This window comes from Cebus imitator, unplaced genomic scaffold (genome assembly GCF_001604975.1).
Source record: "Cebus imitator isolate Cc_AM_T3 unplaced genomic scaffold, Cebus_imitator-1.0 Scaffold297, whole genome shotgun sequence".
In the NCBI taxonomy this organism is placed as follows: domain Eukaryota; kingdom Metazoa; phylum Chordata; class Mammalia; order Primates; family Cebidae; genus Cebus; species Cebus imitator.
This window is the reverse complement of record NW_016107612.1, coordinates 404,565-423,876: the sequence shown is the minus strand read 5'-3', so window position 1 is coordinate 423,876 and position 19,312 is coordinate 404,565. Positions and strand designations below refer to the sequence as shown.

Below are 19,312 nucleotides of genomic sequence, written 5' to 3'. Positions count from 1 at the left end.
CCAAAGGGGGTGAGTCGCGCAGCTAGAGCCAGGCCCCCGCAGAGTGTCTGCGGGCCCCTCTGCCTCTGGGAGAGCCTGGCAACTCAGCCACGGGGTTCCAGCCCCCGCTCCTCCCCTGGCCATCTGTGCAGCCTCGTAACCTGTGGGCGCATTTTGAGCCTCACCCCTCATTGGTGAAGCCTGATTGTTTATCCAGATCTGTGGGTGTCTGGGGAGCCCCTTCCGTGCCAGCTTCATACTGAGAGCACAGCCAGACGTGGTCCCGCCTTCGTGGCGCCCGCAGTCCGGTGGGCAGAATGGGCACTAGCCAGACTCACATGGTTTACTGTGAAGTGAGCCCTAGTGAGCTGAGGTGCCGAGCAGCCAGGCCTGGAGACATGGGAGCAGCCACCACTGTACCTTTGTGCGGGTTGGAAAAGGCCCCTCTTTCCTCCTCGCTGGGTGGGCCTCAGCTTCCCCATCCCTACAGCAGGCATGACAGTCACGCCCCACCTTTCCTCCACCCTTATGCCCTGATGGTCAGACCATGGAAAACATCTGTGGGAGCAGGAGGGCAAAGTGACCAACAGCAAGGATTTGCAGTGGGAGATTCCAGCACTTCCTAGCCCTGTGACTCAGCCTCTCAAGCCGCACCCTCATGACCTGTGAGATGGAAAGCCTCATATCCTTGATGAATAGGTTCATAGGCTCCTCCACCAAGCACTTGGCAGCCAGTACCTGGCACTTTGGCTAGCCCTTGGTCACTTTCATTAACATTAAGACAGAGTGGTGGGCTGGGCTCGGTGTTTCATTCCTGTAATTCCACTTTCGGAGGCCAAGGCAGGAGGATCATTTGAACCCAGGAGTTGGAGGATGCAGTGAGCTGTGATTGCGCCACTGCACTCCAGCCTGGGTGATAGAGTGAGACTCTGACTCTTAAGAAAAAGACAGGCTGGGGGAACAGAAACTGAGTCTGCTAAGGCCCTATGGGCCCCCTAGACCAGCCAGAGACTAACTTGCCACCCCCTCTGTTTGCCTTCCCCTAGGAGAGCTCCGACGCCTTCCTCTTGGCTGCAGACACAGACTGGAAGGTAGGTCAAGGCTCAGACCCCCGAGATGTGGGACTGACAGCTGGCCGGCCCCTGGCCTCATCTGGCCAGGTCCCAGAGGAGGGTCACAGCCCTCTGTGTGCCCCCAGCCTGTAGCAGTCGCCAGGACCACCCCCAGGGCTCACAGCGGCCCTGCCTGCCCCCTGCCTAACAGAGAGATGCTGAGGCTAGAGATGAACTGACCCTTCTGTGAGCAGCAGGGAAGAGAGGGGGTCTCTGGGGGGAGTGAGGATGGACAAGGGAGTGATGGATGTTGTCATCTGAATCAGCATTTTCCTCCAATGAAAGGCAGGTTGACTTTAAAATAGCTCCCGTTTCCATGACAGCTGTTGCCAGGACAACCCTGTCCTCTTTAGTGGATGCCAGGTTCTCTGTGAAAACTGAAAGCGCCCTTTGTTTTTATTCCTCCGAGTGATGATATTGCTTACTCGGCCAGTCATTTCTCCCCTCTGAGTCCCATAGTGACCACTGATTTCTGGGTCTCGGAAAATGTCTGACAGCAGACACGAGGGAGCCCAGCTGGGTTCTGAGGCCCCACTGGCCATCCCCGCATGCCAAACCAGTTTAGACCCTTCCTCCTGGCAACGTGGAACCAGCCCCCAGGCCACTGTCCTTGCCTGGGCCTGACCTGATTTTGGGTCAGCCTCCAAGCCCCGTGATAGCACCAGCCACGTGGTCTGGACGCAGGGGTGACACAGAGGCGGGGCTGCCCATCGGCTCCTCCCTCCAGCGGGAGCAATGTGAGGTTCAGTGTGAGAATCTGTGCCTGTGTGCTCGTCCCTGTCCCTCGGTCACGCGCCACTCCAAGGACAAGAGGGGAGGCTTCAGGGCAGCCAGTGTAGGTGTGCTCAGATCCCCCGGGAGTGCTGTCTTCAAGCACAAAGGGCTCTGGAGCTGGGAGGAGAGGCTGGGGTTCTGGCAGTGGGGAATGAGTGAGAGCCCAGGAAAAGGGATGGGAAGGAAGTGGCTGGGAGCCGGCCCAGGCTGACGGACGGAGATCAGAGCGGGATCACCAGGGGATTTTTCTTGACCCCCATGCTACAGATGAGGATGGGCTATGCAGGCAAATGGGCCCTGGAAGGAAAGGGTTGGCCAAGTAAAATCCCATTGCAGCCAGCCAGTGCCTCAACACACTGGTCCCATGGTGTGGGAGGCCAATGCTGACAGTGCTGATGCCAGCCCCAGCACACAGGCCCAAGACGTGGGGAATGGGCAGAGGGGAATCCTAGAGTCGTGGAGGAGACCCCGCCACGCCTCTGGGTACCCAACTGCTGCTGTAAAGCTGCCTCTGCCCACCGAGCCCTCTGAGCTGCAGCCCTGGAGTTGGGGGCCCAGACTGTGTGGGACCCCGGTTCCCAGAATCCTCTACTTGGTAAAAGGCAGGTTGTATTCAAAGTCACCTTCCTGTCCACTCTTGTCACGCCACACGGAGGCAGCGTTTCTTTTGTTTTTTGTTTTAGAAAAGCAGCCACAAGAATGGATGGCTGTTATCTGGACCAAGGCCTGGCAGGGATTTTACCCCTTGCTCACCATGGCAGGTGTTGTCACTGTCCCCTGCCTTAGTGGAGACAGCCAGTGGGGGAGACAGCATGGCAGAGGGACTAATATGAGCCAGACAGACCTAGGTCCTGGCCCTGCCACTTCCACGCACGTGACCTCAAGCCCAAGTCACTCCACTCGGCCACCCCATTTTCATGGAGACAGGCAGCACGGACATCCCGAGTGTGTCTAAGGTGATGGTGCCCATGGGCCCCTCACACGGATACTCGGCTGACCGTGACAAGTGGCCACCAGAGCATGGAGTCGGTGCCAAACTGCCTGAGCCTGGCTCCGTGCCCACTAGCTGTGTGACATTGGGCATGTTACCAGACCTCTCTGTGCCTTACTTGCCTCATTGTAAAGAGGGCATGAAGAGGATAAAATGAGTGCTTGCCCCAGCAGCACATAGACCAAAATTGGAAGATACAGAGAAGACGAGTATGACCCCCGCACAAGAATGGCCCACAGATTTGTGACGCCTTCCATGCTTAAAATAAAAAAATATTTTCTAAAACGAGGATAAAGGCTTGGCATGGTGACTTATGCCTGTAATCCCAGCACTTGGGGAGGCTGAGGCAGGAAGATCACTTGAGGTCAGGAGTTTGAGGCCAGCCTGAACAATATGGTGAAGCCCCGTCTCTACTAAAAATACAATAATTAGCCAGGCGTGGCGGCGGGCGCCGGTAATCCCAGCTACTTGGGAGGCTGATGCAGGAAAATGGCTTGAACCTGGGAGGCGGAGGCTGCAGTGAGCAGAGACTGCACCTGGGCAACAGCAAGACCCTGCCTCAAAAAAAAAAAAAAAGGTGGGGGGGATAAAGTGAGATAATGGGCATAAAAGGCTTGAAGAAAGCCTGGCACATAGGAACATTTGAACATAAGTGCTCGCCACTCTTGATTCTGAGACCGCAGGCCCACCCAGGATGCTGAGCTGCTAGTAACCGCCGCTGCGGACCAGCCGAGTGAGGAAACTGCCCGATCTCCCCGTGCCTCAGTTTCCTCATCCCTTTTCACAAATCTATAAGGATTATGTGTATTATCCTTGCAAATGCCTGTGCAGTAGGCACTGCTGTTTCTCCCATTTACATATGGAGGCTCAGAAAGGTTGACTGACTTGCCCAAGGTCACACAGCAAAGAAGTGGCAAAGCAATGAGTGGCACCAGGGTTTGGCTGGCAAGACCTGAGCCTACCTTTTCTGGCCACTATAACTGTACAACCACCAGAAAAGGGGCCAACAGTTTGGAGAGGCACACAGACTGCCCCATTTCTCCCCTGCCAGGACCTGGGCAAGGTTGGGGTCAGATCGGGAATGATTTATGCAGTTTTTTTCTGATCTCACAGCAACTTGGTGAGAAAGGCACAGTCCCTGCTTTACACTTAGAAGCCCTGAGGCACAGAGAGCTTTAAAAAAATCTTGCCCAAGGTCACCCAGCTGGTAGGGGGCCAGGAGGGACTTAAACCCAGGTCTGTGGGTTCGTAGGCGGGGAGCTGAGCAGTCATGGAGGCTGTGGCTTGGAATGGGCAGTGTCGCAGGTTAGCTTGTCACCTAGATCCGGAGGTGAAGAGAGGCCACTCAGGAGTCAGAAGTTGGAGTGGGGATAGGATTTGGTGAGGCCCTGGGGGCATGGGAGGGCTTTGTGGGCAGAGCAGAGGGCAGAGCTGGGCCTCAGTTTTCCAAGCCTCTTCCTTAGTGGCTGCAAGAATGGGGAGCATGGCCAGAGGTGAGGGGCTAGGGGGACTTCCCATTCCACTTCTCTGCTACACTAGGGAGCACAGGGCCTGTCGGTCTGCCCTGGGCCTCCAGAGTGAGAGGTGAGAGATGGAGTAGGTACCCCCAGGCAGACGACTTGGCCATGAATAGTGTATATAGCAGGTGTTGACCAGGTCACCAGGTACCCAGAGATGAGGAGATGAACACCTCCTCCAGGGGTAGCCAGCCAGCGTGCAGGGCTGTCAGCGTGGGTGGGGGTGAGTGGCATGTTCCTTCAACATGGCACAATGGGAGCACGGGCACGCAGCACCCCCTCCTCTATCTGGCTCCTGCTCTCCCAGCCGTGGGCCCCCTCCTCTGCTCCCCTCCCACGCCTGTTTCCTCTCTCCCTGTATGCTGCTTGGCCTGCCTTCTCGTCTGCTCACTCCACCTGCAGGCCTCGGGCGAGCTCCAGATCCTTGCTGCTCAGGAGGACAGGGCACAGAGCCTGAGCTGGCCCTAGTGCCCTGCTCCCCAGAGACCTGAAAGCCAAGCCCCAAACTGGTTGCCTGCAGGAATAAGGGCTGGGTGGGTCTACAAGAGGTGGGTGTGTCAATGTTGGCAAGCTGCCTCCTATCCCGCTTCCTCTCCCTAGTGGCCTCAAGCCCCTGGTAGCAGGATGAGGGTGGGGAGGGCAGAGCTGGTGTTTGCCCGACCATATCCCTGGCCCTGCCATCTGCCCAGGGCCCCTGGCCCCCAAACTCTACTTTCAGCACTGTGGGGAAGCCCCCTGCCTCTGTGTGGGCAAGGTGGGAGCTCCCCAGGGGGAGAAAATCCTTGGTGGGTAGAGAAGGAGCAGCCCCTTGAAGCAGGGTGATAATCCAGATTGCCCCAAAAAGCAGCAGCTCCCCAGGCCTCCTCAAGGTTAAGCGATGGGGCCTTCCTGATGGAGAGGCTGGGCCTGGGGGTCTGGTCCCCAAGATGCTGGGCTTGGGGCTGTACCAGGCCCTCCGTATTCCCCAAGGTGTGGGTCAAGGTCTCTGCCTGTCTGGGCGGTGCCTGTGCACCGTGCCCTGCCCCACGTTGGTGAGCTGTGCATGTCCGTGAGGCCCCTGTGTGTACCTGACACGGGTGGGTGTGTGCGTGTGGCCTCGGGTCCTGTATTCTGAGGATCCCATGTGAGGTGCAGCTGTTGGCTGCGCCTGTGTGTTGGGGGCAGATGCAGGGGCTGGGGACCAGCAAGGATGATGTGTGGCTGGGGTGGGAGGAGCAGTGGCAGGGCTGGGGCCAGGAGGACCTCAGAAGCCAATTGGAGCCAGGCTTGTCTCCCAGCAACCAATCTGGGAGCCGCGGCTCCCGGTAAGCGAGTGGCTGCTCAGAAATCCTGCGGGGAGGAGGGGCCGGCTAGGCTGGGCCGGGATCCTGGTATAAATGGCCCAGGAGTTGTGCCCCATCACAGAGCCGACCGTCTCCCACTCGAGCTGCCCCCTCCCTCTGGACCCGAGTGACTCAGGCCTTTGTTTGTCCTTCCCCGTCGAGGCGGGTTCCCTCCCTCGGCAAGATGCCGGAGTGCTGGGATGGGGTGAGTGAGGGCTCTGCGGGCCGCGAGGTTGGCCGGGAGGATGGGGCATCCTTATGACCCACCGCAGGGAGCAAGCGCCCCCCCCTCAGCCCACATCTGGTGGCAGCCCTGCCTTCATTCGCCTCACCCTGGGATCATTGAGACACAGTCAGAGGGCTGCAGGGTCCCTGGTGCCCCTGTTTGCAGGAACGGTTGGGGGCAGCTGCTAGTCAGAGCCCATGGCAGGGGCTGGGAGGAGCCTGTGGATGGGGGGTGGGTGACATCTCTGCAGGAAATGGAACGGGGAAGGCACGGTCTGACTTGGCTGCATTGCCCGTGTGGACCCGTGCGCCAGTGCCTGCACGTCCCACTGACCATGTGCCCTCTGGTGTGCGCTTGGATGGTGCCTGCCTGGGTGGTGCCTGGGGCCATCAGGCCGGGGGCGGGGGTGTCCTTGGTGCGCCCCCGAGGCTGTGCGCCCAGTGTGCGTGCGGGGTCTGTGCGTGCAGGGGCTGCCGTCCGAGTGGGCGGCCGTCTAGCTTGTTTGGAAGGCTGCACCAGTGCCACGGGAAGGACAGGCAGCCTCTTCCTGAGGAGTCGCCTCCTAGTTCCCAGGGCTGTGCAGCGCCAGCCGGGCGGAGGCGAGGAGGTCTGGGCCACACCGGAATGGCAGCCTTCAGGCGGGGGTCCCTGCTGGGGAGGAGCAAGGAGGGGTTGCCTGCGTGCCTTATTTTGTAGGTGGGGGAAGGCAACGCTGGAGCCGTGAAGCTGGCAGGGCTAGGGGACCCCAGTTGGAGCCCAGGGCACCTCTTCTCGCCGGGGCATCAGGTACCCTGGCACCGTTCTTCCTCAGGAGGGAGCGGCAGGGGCAGACTTACTCCCACCCCCACCCCCGGGCCCCACACGCCTGCTGTGCCGGTTCCACAGACCAGGGGTCACCCCGTACGCACAGAGGCGACGACGTCAGCGCCTGCCCGCCCTTGCAGACCCTGTCCCCTGAATTATTGATGCGGCGGACAGGCCGAACCACAGCACCACCACCACCAGCTCCCACACAGGCGCAAAGCCCGGCTCGGAGCCCCCCTTCCCTGCAGTGCTCAAGGTCACAGGCGAGGGGAGACGGACAGGCCGAGAGGAGCCACCAGAGCCCCCTCCCAGGTTGCCGCAGTGCTTCCCGCCTGCGCCCACCTGGAGGCGGGGCCGGCTCTGACGTCACCCGGAGCCAATGGGAATGCGAGGCCCTGAGGGTTGGGGGCCTCAGAGGGCACCGCGCTGTGGCCCCCGGGGCGCTGTCCTTGCGCAGCGCTCCGAGGGACAGCGGGACGGGGTTGCTCGGCTTGGATCAGGCTGAACTGAGTCCTGAGCTCCCTGCAGAGGGTCAGAGGAGGCGCTAGGGAGGTCGGCAGCAGGGTTCACCCAAGGTCACTGGGCTTCATAGGACAGGCAGCCCAGCGACGCCCAGGCCCAGCCCTTCCCATCCTGGGAGATGAGCCTTAGTAGGGCCGGCCCTGTGGCTGATCACATCACCTCGGGGGGATGGGGACCAGGGCTGAGGGGAGACAGTCAGGGCCTGCTCAGCAGAGGAGGGCAGACACCCCTCACGCCCCCACGCTTCGTGTCTGGGTTTGGAAGACACTGCCCCGGGCGCTTGACTTCTGACCCCAGAAGGATAACTCTCCTTTATGCAGCAGAAAGCGCATTGCAGCTGTTTTGCAGCCCCGCCCTCCAGAGCCCAGAGAACCCACAGGTGGCTGTGAAGGGGCTGGCTGGTCAGGAGCTCCCTCGGGTGGAAACTGATCTCCTCTGAACATACAGCCTCAGTGCACCACCCTGGCCCCGAGAGTGGCACCTGGCAGGGCTTGCTCTCCCTACTCAGGGGTTGACCTTGGGCCTGTCATTCCCCTTTCCCAGCCTCAATTTCCTCCTCTATGGCCTGGGTCCATGTGGGGAGTAAATGAGAGAAGTGTGGGCCAGCGGTCAGGGACTGGGAAGTGTCCCTGGATTTTATGCCTCCGAGGAAGGACAGACCTGGGATGGGAGGGGCTGTGTGGTCTGTCCCCTCAGCCCTGGTGTGGCCTCCTCACCCCCTGGGTGGTGCAATCAGCCGCATGGCTCACCCTAAGGCTCATTACCTGGGCCCTCCTGGAGGCCAACAGGGAAATAAACAGGGGCCCCCAAGCCAAGCTGTGGCCCCCAGGGTGGATGGAGCCTTTGGCCACCAGGTTGGTGCCAGTTGTCACTCCGAACTGGAGACACAGGCCTGGACAGTGGTCCTCTGAGACCAGACCCACTAAGGCTGGTGCCTGAGCAGCTGTCTCCTGCTCCCTGTGTCTCCTTTCCCATTTGAAAGCAGGAACTTAACATTCGTTCTTAACCAAAGTGTCCTGATCTGCAAAACAGGCACTAGGCTTCCTGTCTCTTGGGAAACATGCAGGAAGCCTGGCACACAGTAGGTGCTCAGTTACTTGATGTTTCTTTCATGTCCTTGACCCAGCCCTACCTCCAACTCACTGGGCCACCACGTGGGTCCCAGGACTCCCCATGAGGCACAGAGGATCTGTTTATTCAGCTCAGATGGCGCCTCTTGAAGTTTGCCCATCTGAGGGGCTAAGAATGCCCAGTTTGCCAGGGGACCAGTGAGGAGGGTATCCCCCCCAAGGCTCAGGGATGCCTTAGCATAACAGCCCCATTTTGGGGGCCTTTTCCAAGTGCTAAATGCTCTACAGACATCGACTTGTTTCATTCTCGTAAAGTCCCTGTGAGGTGGCTCTGGATGGAGAGGCTGAGGCACAGCAGAAGTGACATGACATGCTCAGAGTGACAAGTAAGGGGTAGAGCCAGGTCTTCCTGAGGAAGTAATGATCTTGAGCAGCAAAACCAAAGGTGTGAACTCAAGAGGATCCCACAGCAGGCTCTGCAGAAGGCCTCTAGAGGGGATGGGGACTGGGGTCTGACCGGGGCTTGTCTGAAGGGAGCCCCTGGGGATGCTGGGCTCAGGGAATGGCGTTCACGGTGGAAGGAACCACATGTGTAAAAGTCTTAGGGTAGGGGCTGGGGGCGGAGTGGGGGTCGGGGCTAGGCTTGGCTGGCACCAGGTGTTTACTGAGGATTCCAGGCAGGACTGCTGAGGCCATTGCCCTGCAGCAGCAGGAAGCACCTGAGAGTTCTGAGTGTGAGAGGGACTTGGGCTGCGGAGGCAGACCTGTCCAGGAGAGGCTACTGCAAAATGGAGAAAAAGCCTCCCTGGACCCTCAAGGGCCGAGCTGCAAGGGAGTGGCTGGGCTAGGCAGTGGCGGCACAAATGCTGCTGGCTGGTTTGCAGAGAAGACCAGAGCTTCCCCACGCAGACCGGTTCACATTGTCTGTGTGCCGAACAGCCCCGAGAAGGGGCGTTCCATCCTGTCAGTTTTCTCTGGGGGCTTCTTGGGGTGGTGAGAACAGGATACCCCTCGTAGATGCTCCACCGCAGGTCCCAGGTGGCGCCACCTCATTCCCCAGAGGAGCCAGGAGCGGGAGCTGCCTGGCATGTCCAGCACGGTCTCTCCCCTCCAGGAACATGACATCGAGACGCCCTACGGCCTTCTACACGTGGTGATCCGGGGCTCCCCCAAGGGGAACCGCCCAGCCATCCTCACCTACCACGATGTGGGCCTCAACCGTAAGTGCAGCCCAGCCTCCATCGCCCTCCTCTGTCTCCAGTCAGCCAGAGCAGTGAGGCTCCCACCCTCCCCACAGGGCCCTTCCTCCCACTCACACCTAGTTCTGTCACCTTCGCCCTCCGGGCCTCCATTTCCCCGATGGACCCGAGGCTAACGCCTCTGCCTTGCCTGCCCTCATGGGGCCCGGCCTCCCTTCCAGTCCCCCAGCCCCTCTGCTCAGCCACAGTGGAGGTGTGTCTTTGCAGACAAGCTGTGCTTCAACACCTTCTTCAACTTCGAGGACATGCAGGAGATCACCAAGCACTTTGTGGTGTGTCACGTGGATGCCCCTGGACAGCAGGTGGGGGCGTCGCAGTTTCCTCAGGGGTAGGTACCCCGAGCCCCCTCTGCCTGTCCCCAGCTGTGCACCCCAGGCCACACCTGGGCCCTGACCTCCTGCTCTGCCTGCAGGTACCAGTTCCCCTCCATGGAGCAGCTGGCTGCCATGCTCCCCAGCGTGGTGCAGCACTTCGGGTGAGTCCCCGCTCAGCCGCTGCCCCCGTGCCAGGGCCCGGGGTCCTACCCCCACGGCAGAGCCACCTGGCTCCAGCTGAGGGCTCCAGGCTGTGGGCAGGGCCTTCTCTGGATGACAGGTGTGGGAAATGGCACCCCAGCCCTAGAGTAACCAGCCTGCTCTGCACCAGGTTCAAGTATGTGATTGGCATCGGAGTGGGCGCCGGAGCCTATGTGCTGGCCAAATTTGCAGTGAGTCTCCCCACGCTCCCATTACCCCAAACACCAAGGCAGGGCAGGGATCTCCTGGTGGTGGGCAGCAGGGGGAACCCTTCAGCCTCTAGGAACTGTCCCTGCTCTTCTTCCTCCTCCTTCCACCTCCTCTTTATGTAGGAAACCTCTTCTCTTTTTCTCCAGGGAAACTAACTTAAAAAAAAAAAAGAGGTTCCTAGGGACAGGCATGGTGGCTCATGCCTGTAATCCCAGCACTTTGGGAGGCCAACGCGGGTGGATCATCTGAGGTCAGCAGTTTAAGACCAGCCTGACCAACATGGAGAAATCTCGTCTCTACTAAAAATACAAAATTAGCTGGGCGTGGTGGCACATGCCTGTAACCCCAGCTACTCTGGAGGCTGAGGCAGGAGAATTGCTTGAACCTGGGAGGCAGAGGTTGCAGTAAGGCGAGATCGCGCCATTGCACTCCAGCCTGGGCAACAAGAGCAAACTGTCTCTCAAAAAAAAAAAAAAAAAAAAAAAAAAAAAAAAAACAGGTTCCTCTCTCCATATATTTTTCTCAAAAGGCTACAAACTGTAACTTGCGTAAACTATTATCCAAAGCCAGAATTTCCAATAGCAACAAACTGTACAACTAACTATTCTAGCCACTAAATAAGGATCATCCTTCACTAATTGCCATGGTATTTCAACATGAATAATTTTTTTAGCAGAAAGTTTTATTTGGAAACAGTGATAGAGATTCTAAATAAATCCAGGAACTGTGAAGGGCTGGGGTGGCAGGAGGATAGGCGGGGGCATCTGGACCTGGGTGTGCATGCACGGACCCAGCTGCTGATCAGTGGCACCTTGAAGACTTCACAGAGCGTTTCTGCTGTCTGCACCTGTCCCGGCCCCGCCCAGTCCTGTCTTCCCTCTTAATGCAGCTCATCTTCCCCGACCTGGTGGAGGGGCTGGTGCTGGTGAACATCGACCCCAACGGCAAAGGCTGGATAGATTGGGCTGCCACCAAGGTAGGTGTGTGACTGGGGGTGGGGTGGGTGCACCTAGGGTGGGGTGAGGGGCAGCACTCACGCTGGCGCCCTGCTCCCTGCAGCTCTCCGGCCTGACCAGCACTTTACCTGACACGGTGCTCTCTCACCTCTTCAGTCAGGTGAGGGGGTGGGGGCCTCTGCAGATTTGGGGCACCCTGGGATTTGCCCCTCCCAGCCCAGCAAGAGGAGGCAGACAGGTGTATTTGGCATCTGCCCTGGCTCACTCCAGATGGCAGCTCCGTGATGCTGCGGCATGTGAAAAACAAACATCCGCTCCCAAGGCCCCACCTCCTACCTGCCCACACCCTCTCTCCCCTGCCCTGCTGGGATGGGGCAAGGGCCACTCTGGCAGTGACATCTGCTGGCCCCCTCTGAGCCTGCATCCCTCTCTCTGCCCCTCTGCACGGCCCCACCTGTACCCCTGGGCCTAGGAGGAGCTGGTGAACAACACAGAGTTGGTGCAGAGCTACCGGCAGCAGATTGGAAACGTGGTGAACCAGGCCAACCTGCAGCTCTTCTGGAATATGTACAACAGGTGCGGGTGGAGACAGCAGCCCTGGGACCCAGTACACCCCGGTGGAGGCCCTCGCACACTGCCCCCTGAGGGAGGCAGGCAGGCATCTACCCCAGTTTGTAGATGAGCAGGGTATTGGGCCTCAGAGGAGGTCATTTCCTGCACAAGGTCATGCCCTGTGAGGGGCAGAAGGGAGCAGGGCTTCAGACTCCCTGCCTTGGGCTCTTCCACTTTTCCTCCTCTCCTGGGGCCTTCCTGAGCGGGAGTGTTGGGGGTGTCAGTGACATCCCTGACTCCAGTTACCCAGCCTTGATGTTGACGTCTGCAAATCGGGGAAGAGGTCGGGTGAGCCTGTGGTTTGCAAGCTATGCCCCTGGGAGCTTCTTTGGGGGCTGCCCTGCCCTGCATGGGGGTGGCCAGGCCCCCTCACTCACCTGTCTTCCTTTTCATTCTTCTATAAATATTAAGTACCTGCTGTGTGCATGGTGCTAGGAAAACAATAGAGAATAAAGAGACCCAGAGCCTGCCATCCCATATGGTTCAGGAGACAGGCCAGTAGCAGAAACTCCCACAGCACAGGTGGCGGTGCCCATGGCTCTCAGGGGCATGGGGAGCAAAATCTGAGAGCCCACCTGGTATGCGTTGGAGAGTCCAAAACCCTGTGCCTAGGGGAGCCCCTGGTCCATTTATGCAGAGCAGGTCCACGCCTCCCTGCTTCACCAATGGCAGTGTTGGGCTTGGGATGACCAACATCTTGTCCTGGGGTGCCCACCTCTCCCTCTGCCCCTCTCCCACAGCCGCAGAGACCTGGACATCAACCGGCCTGGAACGGTACCCAATGCCAAGACGCTCCGGTGAGTGTCCCCTGGCACTCTGGCCTGCCCTGGCCTTCGCCCCCATGACCCAGCCAGACAGCCCTTTTCCTCTGTATCTGCAGCTGCCCCGTGATGCTGGTGGTCGGGGATAACGCACCCGCTGAGGATGGGGTGGTGAGTGAGGGGCAGTGAGCTCACTGGGGGTGGGAGGTAGGGGTGAGGGGCTCACTGGCTCACTGGAACCAGGTACGCATGCGTACACACACCACACACCTGAAGATCTGAGTCGAGGGTAAAACCAGGTACGCATGTGTACACACACACACATCCTGAGTATGGGGTGGAACCAGCAGGGGCAATTCTTGACCCAGCCCTGAGGAGCCTCAAGGGCCAGCAGTGGATGGTGGGAGGGGCCGGCAGTGGGTGGTGGGCTTCTCCTCCACTTTCCCAGTCTTGCTACACATCACATCTGGCATAGCTCCCATCCTTCTGGTGGGGGAGACCTGGAAATGGGGAGAGCCAGGGCCAGGGCAGGGCCACCTGAAGCCCCCCTCTTCCCTCCCCAGCAGTGCAGCCCCAACCTGGTCCCTACCCACCTCAGGCCCAGGACCTATGATCTTTTTTCTAAAATGTGATCGAGTCATTGTAAATCATGAATGCATACAGCAGCTGGGTCCCCCTTTCCCCATCACCTGCGCCTGTAATGTTTGGGAGCTGTGTGTCATCTCTCCTGCTGGAACTCTGAGAGCAGGAGGGCTGGGCTGGGGTGCCCCAACAGCACAGAGCTGCTGGGAAGCTGCAAGGTCCGGAAGTGCTCAGAACAGCCCATGTGCCCTGAAAATACCAGGCTTTCCCATGCTCACCAGGAGGGCCTGGAAGAGCAGGGGTGGGCTGGGCCAGCCCTCTCCACCCAGTCTCCCTCAGACCCGCAGCACCCCTCACCTCACTGCCGAGGGCTCCGGGGCTTTCCCAGGCCAGCCCAGCCCTTGCCTGACTCCCACTCCCAGCAGTTGTGAATGGCTCCAAGGGTCCCAGGCCCTTCAGGGGGCTGCTAAACTGGTCTTCAAGAACTTGGGGAGCCCTGTGAGAAGAAAGCCTGGGAGGAGCAGTCTCACAGGTGCTGGGTCTCCCTCTGTCTCCCTTACCACCTCTCCTCCCCAGCTTGGGGCATCGAACCTGCCTTGGCCATGGGGGTGTGGAGGGGCAGGGGCTGTTGCTGAAGCTGGCTCCTTGTCCCCAGGTGGAGTGCAATTCCAAACTGGACCCGACCACCACAACCTTCCTGAAGGTGAGGCCCTCTTCCTCAGCCCTGGGCCAGCTTCCCTAGCATGGGCCCAACCTCAGAGAGGGGCTTGCCTGAGATCCCAGCCAGGTGGGAGCTTGTCCTGGAGTGAGGGCCCTGCTCAGGTCACCCCACTCTCTCCCTTGCAGATGGCGGACTCCGGAGGGCTGCCCCAGGTCACACAGGTGAGACTTCTGGCCCTCCTGCCCTTACATCTATGGGGATGGGGGAAGCCTCTACCCTCCCTGCTAATCCCAGGCAGCCAATAAAAGCATGTGCTTGTCCTGCCCTCCACAGCCAGGGAAGCTGACTGAAGCCTTCAAATACTTCCTGCAAGGCATGGGCTACAGTGAGTACACTTCCACCCCACCCCACCTAGAGACGGGCAGGCGGGCAGTGCTGGGGTGGGGGGTCCTGTTTGCAGGGCTGGCACATGGTGTCAGGTGGCACCAGGGAGCCCGCAGGCATAGGAGCTTTGTGTGACCTGGGCCCTGGATGCTGGGCCACACAGATGTCACCTGAGTTGCAAGTTGGGCATCCTAAGCTGTGCCCAGCTCCCTTTTGCCCTCAGGGAGGGCTTGGGGCACTGTTCTAATGGCAGTGCTGGGCCTACTGGGGAAGGGGCTCTTCTCTCCATGCTGGGGGTCCAGGGCCTGGGCCCAGGTCCTGCCAGGGAAGCCTGTCTAGGGGTTAAGCACACCCCCCTCACCCACCCCAGGGCTTGAGGTCAGAGCTGGGCCTATGGCACCTGAGAAGGCCCTTTGAAACAACTGGTGGATGTACCCAGGGGTGTCACAGGAGTGGGCTTGGAGTCGGGGGGCTGGGTATTGCAAAAGCGGAAAGCAACACACACACACACACACACACACACACACATATCTCCTCGACCTCCCCTTTCACACAGACACACACACACACACGCACGCACGCACGCGTGCGTCTCCTTGACCTCCCCTTTCCCTCCAAGACATACCTGTTGCTCCAGCTCCCCCACTGCCAGGAAGCAAACTTCCTCTCTTCAGTTTGTTTTCTGTTCCCCTCCAGATGTTCAGCCTCTGGAGCTGCTGTCTCCAGGGCAAACAAACAGGAGGGCAGCCTGTGAGAAGGCTGGCGAGGACACCCAGGAATAGAATGCTCTTTGGAGCAGGGCAGAGCTCTGGGGCCCACAGGGAGGCTCCGCAGAGGCTGGGATTGGGGCACAGCAAGCACTTGCAGGGTGATCGGAGGAAGCTTGTCAGGAGCTGAGATGCGTTCTCACCGGCCTGGGGAGAAGCTCCACCAGGCAGCCCTGAGTTGAGAGGGGTGCAGAGGGCGCAGGCCTCCCCCATTCTGTATGCAGGAGACTGAGGCCCAGCAGAATGGTGAGGGGATAAGCACCCCACCTGCTGTCAGCGCTCCCTTGGGCCAGAGATCTTTCTGGGGAGCCACTGCTGAGTGGATGGGCAGGAGTGGGCTTCCAGAGCCTATGACCCTGCCCCTAGCCTCTCTGTGCCTGTCCCTTGTCCTGTCTCTCTGGGTCATCTCGACGCCCTTGTCTTGGCCGACCACGCTCTTCACCATGTTGTGTCTCCCCCACCCCCGCCCCCCTCTCCGGCTCTGTCTTCTCTCTTAGTTGCGTACTTGAAGGACCGAAGGCTGAGTGGAGGAGCAGGTAGCCCCACGGCCCTTTCCCCTGATGCATGGATGCCCAGCCTCCCCTCCCTGCTCCTTCCTCCTCGCAGTGCTGCAGCCAGGCCGCATCGTGCTGTGGTTTGGAACCTTCTCGTGTCCTGTTCAACTCAGAAACCCCACAGATTCTTGCTCTTCTGCGCCCTGGGCCTGTAGATCAGCTGGGTTGCTGAGCAGTCTTGCTTCTAGGTTGTCATGAGCTTCGTGGCTTTCAGAGGTCTGGGGATTGGAAACAGACCCTCCTCAGAGGTAGAGCCCAGGCCTGGCCCTGCCTGAGCCACAGAGGTGGCCGGGAGCATTCAGGAGGGTAGAGTTGGCCTCCTGCAAGCCTTGCTTGGGAAAGTCCAAAGAAGAAGGGCAGAGTCGGAATTGAGGGCAGCGTGAGGCCACCCTCCATGTCCTCCTTGACGGAAGCAGTCTTGCTTCTCCACCACATCCTCTTGAGGGAGGCACAGCTGGAAACCCAGCACCTCCCTGCACCAGCTCTCGATGCCTGGTCAGCCGCTGAGAGGGCCCTGCTGCCCGCAGCCCCCTCGGCCCACTCACTGTCGCCGGCCCTGCATGCCCCTGGCCCGACAGCTGCCACAAACCTCTTGGCCCGGGAGGGGCCCTCTGTGCCTTGGAGGAACGGTTCGCTAGCCGCTTTGCTTGCAGCCTACTTTTCCCACTGGAGGCACCTGGCCCTGCCTGCTGGTCCTCACACCCTTCCTGTCTCTGTCCACAGTGCCCTCGGCCAGCATGACCCGCCTGGCACGCTCCCGCACTGCGTCCCTCACCAGTGCCAGCTCGGTGGATGGCAGCCGCCCACAGGCCTGCACCCACTCGGAGAGCAGCGAGGGGCTGGGCCAGGTCAACCACACCATGGAGGTGTCCTGTTGAAGCTCTCAGTCCCGCTAACGACACCCAGCTGTCCGCCCGCATCGAGGTCCCACTGCCATCCGTGCGCCGGCTCATGTTCCCTTTAGTTTATTTTTGTGAGGGCAAAGAGGAGGAAATGGGGTTACGTCTGTTTGAAAAAAAATATGAGGGGATCTATGTTAGATGCTGTGGCGGAACCGTCTCCAGATGTTTTGAGGGGCTCACTCTTCCCCACCCCATCCCACTCTCCATGGTAACTTGGCCGACTGGACCCCTCTCATCCCACTCCCTGCAGCCCAGGCACAGGAGGGCAGGGCCGCAGGAAGGGAGATTTGCTGCAGATCCAGGCCATCCTGGGTGAGCCCTTGGGCAGGCAGGTTTACAGATGGCAGCAGCTTCGAGAGGGTGGGTGCTGGGCCCGCGGGGACTCAGGGGCCAGCTCAGGCACTGGCATGGGAGCCCTGGGAGGCCCTTTCCCCCCTCTTCCATCAAGCACACCTATTTCTGTCTCATAGCACATGTGACAATCATCGGGACAGTAGCCACGAGGGGGCGCTCGGACTGGGCAGCCACTTTCCTGGTGCTCTCTGGGCCCAGCTGGTGCTGTGGAGCCAGGCAGGCAGGGATGTCAGGGGGTTTCTCTGCCCAAGGAAGACAGAACATGGAGAACTGTGAGGGCAGGAACCCCACAGACTGTCCCTAACAGCCCACACTCTACCGCCTCCTGGCCCTGTCCCATTTCTGAGCCAAGGCCTCCCTGAGGCAGAAGTCACCTGGTCCTCTGTCCCCACAGTGACCTGATGGGGGTGAGAGGGGAGGAGAGAGCCCAGGTGTGGTGTGTGTACCCCTGAGAACTTCATGGCGACTGCCTTTGGGAGCCCACAGGTAGCCACAGGCAGGGGTAGCTGAGTTCCTGGAGACCCTTTTTTGCCCCCAGGCTCCCCAGAGGGCAATGCCATCAGTAGCAGTGTGGTGTTTCAGGCAGAGCTCTGGCCAGGCTGCGCCAGCGTGTCCCGTAAGCATCACTAAGGAAGAGAGTTTATTTGGTCAGCTGGCCCAAGGCAGCAAGGCTTCCACAGTCCCACCTCCCCATAGCTGCCTGGGCTGGGGCTTGCTGGGAGCTGAAGTTTCTGGACATGGGCCAGGTAGAGTAGAAAGGCTTCCCCCACACCCCAGCCTCCTCCTTCCACCTGAAGCCCAGGACTGTGCCGTATACTTCCCATCCACCCACCTTACCCCGTAGAATTTTGCTGCCCAGAAACCAGAGCCATTTGTCTTGGACCCTAAATCAATGGTCGCAAACCCCAAAACAGAATAGGGGAGAGAGCAATGAAAAAATGAAGGGCTGTGAAGCGGGGAGGGTTGTGGCGGGTGTTCTGGGGCTGAGAGGACACCTAGATGCATATTTCCTTTGCACACATCACCCCCTTCTATAATCTGAAGCCATGACGAGCCTGGTGGTGTGTTAGTTTCTCCCCAGTTCTACCCCCTCACGTGCTTCCTCTGAATACTGAATGTGACTGTTTGAAAGCTGGTAGAATTAATCCCTCTTACTGTAGATAGCACTGCAACTCTTGGATTTCGTTTTGTTTTTTTGCTGTGTTTTCAGATGAGATATCTATAAATATTCTATACATTATACGTGTGTGTGTGTGTGTGTGTGTGTGTGTTTATGTGTGTGTGTACACACATTGGGTCCTCCCATGTGGTGTTCCTTCAGAGGCTGTCTTTGGTCAAGGTAAACTTTTAATGTTTATTATTTTCTTCTCCCCACGAAGTGAAGAGCCTAATTTTGTGTGTTCTGGTAGCTGCTGTCATGAGATGACAAAATGTAAAACAAAACTCTAGTCAACGTAGAAAGAGTTAACTGTGCTGAAAAACTAATAAAGAACCTAAGAAGAATTCCAGTGTGGTGATGCCATGCCCACCGTGGGAAGCTTTTGGAGGGACAGAATGTTCGGGCAGGGCCTGCTGGTGCTGCATGGGTTTTGGGATGAGGGTACTAGGAGAGGATGGTCTCTCCCGTACAAGTCACGTACATTATTTTACCCGTGAGAGGAGAGTATGACAAACATTAAAAGCCTTATGTGCTCATTCTGCTTAAACCCAACAGTGACAAAATACAGTACTCGGCCAGGTGCAGTGGCTCACGCCTCTAATCTCAGCACTTTAGGAAGCTGAGGCAGGCGAATCACTTGAGGCCAGGAGTTCAAGACCAGCCTGGGCAACACAATGAAGCCCATCTCTACTAAAAATACAAAAATTAGCTGGGTGTGGTGGTGCACGCCTTGTAATTCCAGCTACTCGGGAGGCTGAGGCAGGAGAATTGCTTGAACCCAGGAGGCAGAGGTGGTAATGGAGATGGTGCCATTGCACTCCTGCCTGGGCAACACAGCAAAACTCTCTCAAAATAAAAAAACAAAATACAGCTCTCCAGAAAAAAATGCCTTAAAGACAAAACAAAACACACCTGCCCTCCAAATCTCCTGCCTGAGTCACTGCATTCCTTCAAAGATAAACGACCCTGGTCTTTGCCTTCACCTACACATAAGCTCATGTCTGGCAGGTTAATGATTATACTTCTGCAATCTATAAACAGATATACTTATCTCTAAACTTTGATACGATTTTACACATACTAAATCTTCACCTATACTGTATATAACCTCAACTGAAATACCGTGTTGGAACAGCCTGCCAAGATTACTTCTGCCAAGATTGCAGGCCTCAGTCTATAGTCCTCAGTAAGGCTCCTAAACTAACTTCAATTCTTTAAAAACTTAATTTTTTTCTTTAGTCAACATATCAATCCTTACGTTAATTCTACAGGGTAGGTATTATTTTTTTTTTTTTTTTTTTTTTTTTTTTTTTTTTTTT

At 58.3% G+C, this 19,312-nt stretch overlaps 1 protein-coding gene and 1 non-coding gene across 14 annotated transcripts in view; both read left to right on the top strand.

Moving 5' to 3' along the window:
* NDRG4 (NDRG family member 4) overlaps positions 1-18,337 on the top strand; it is a 48,784-nt gene extending 30,447 nt beyond the window's left edge. For 3 of the 13 annotated variants that reach the window (XM_017502568.2, XM_017502566.1, XM_017502570.2), the window contains exons 3-18: positions 1,026-1,070; positions 6,618-6,707; positions 9,432-9,537; positions 9,784-9,904; positions 9,989-10,051; positions 10,222-10,282; positions 11,191-11,277; positions 11,361-11,417; positions 11,730-11,833; positions 12,610-12,666; positions 12,750-12,801; positions 13,868-13,915; positions 14,059-14,094; positions 14,207-14,258; positions 15,522-15,560; positions 16,302-18,337. In XM_017502568.2, the coding sequence (XP_017358057.1) occupies positions 1,026-1,070; positions 6,618-6,707; positions 9,432-9,537; positions 9,784-9,904; positions 9,989-10,051; positions 10,222-10,282; positions 11,191-11,277; positions 11,361-11,417; positions 11,730-11,833; positions 12,610-12,666; positions 12,750-12,801; positions 13,868-13,915; positions 14,059-14,094; positions 14,207-14,258; positions 15,522-15,560; positions 16,302-16,456 (1,173 nt within the window). In that variant the 3' untranslated portion in view covers positions 16,457-18,337. Of the gene's footprint in view, positions 1-1,025; positions 1,071-5,682; positions 5,901-6,617; positions 6,708-9,431; positions 9,538-9,783; positions 9,905-9,988; positions 10,052-10,221; positions 10,283-11,190; positions 11,278-11,360; positions 11,418-11,729; positions 11,834-12,609; positions 12,667-12,749; positions 12,802-13,867; positions 13,916-14,058; positions 14,095-14,206; positions 14,259-15,521; positions 15,561-16,301 lie in introns of those variants that run through there. The other 10 variants (XM_017502573.2, XM_017502571.1, XM_037729275.1 and 7 more) reach the window with 7 other exon arrangements.
* On the top strand, positions 3,014-3,119 carry LOC119467510. Its single transcript, XR_005196051.1, has one exon. It is a non-coding gene; the product is annotated as a U6 spliceosomal RNA (small nuclear RNA).
* Positions 18,338-19,312: the final 975 nt, after the last annotated feature.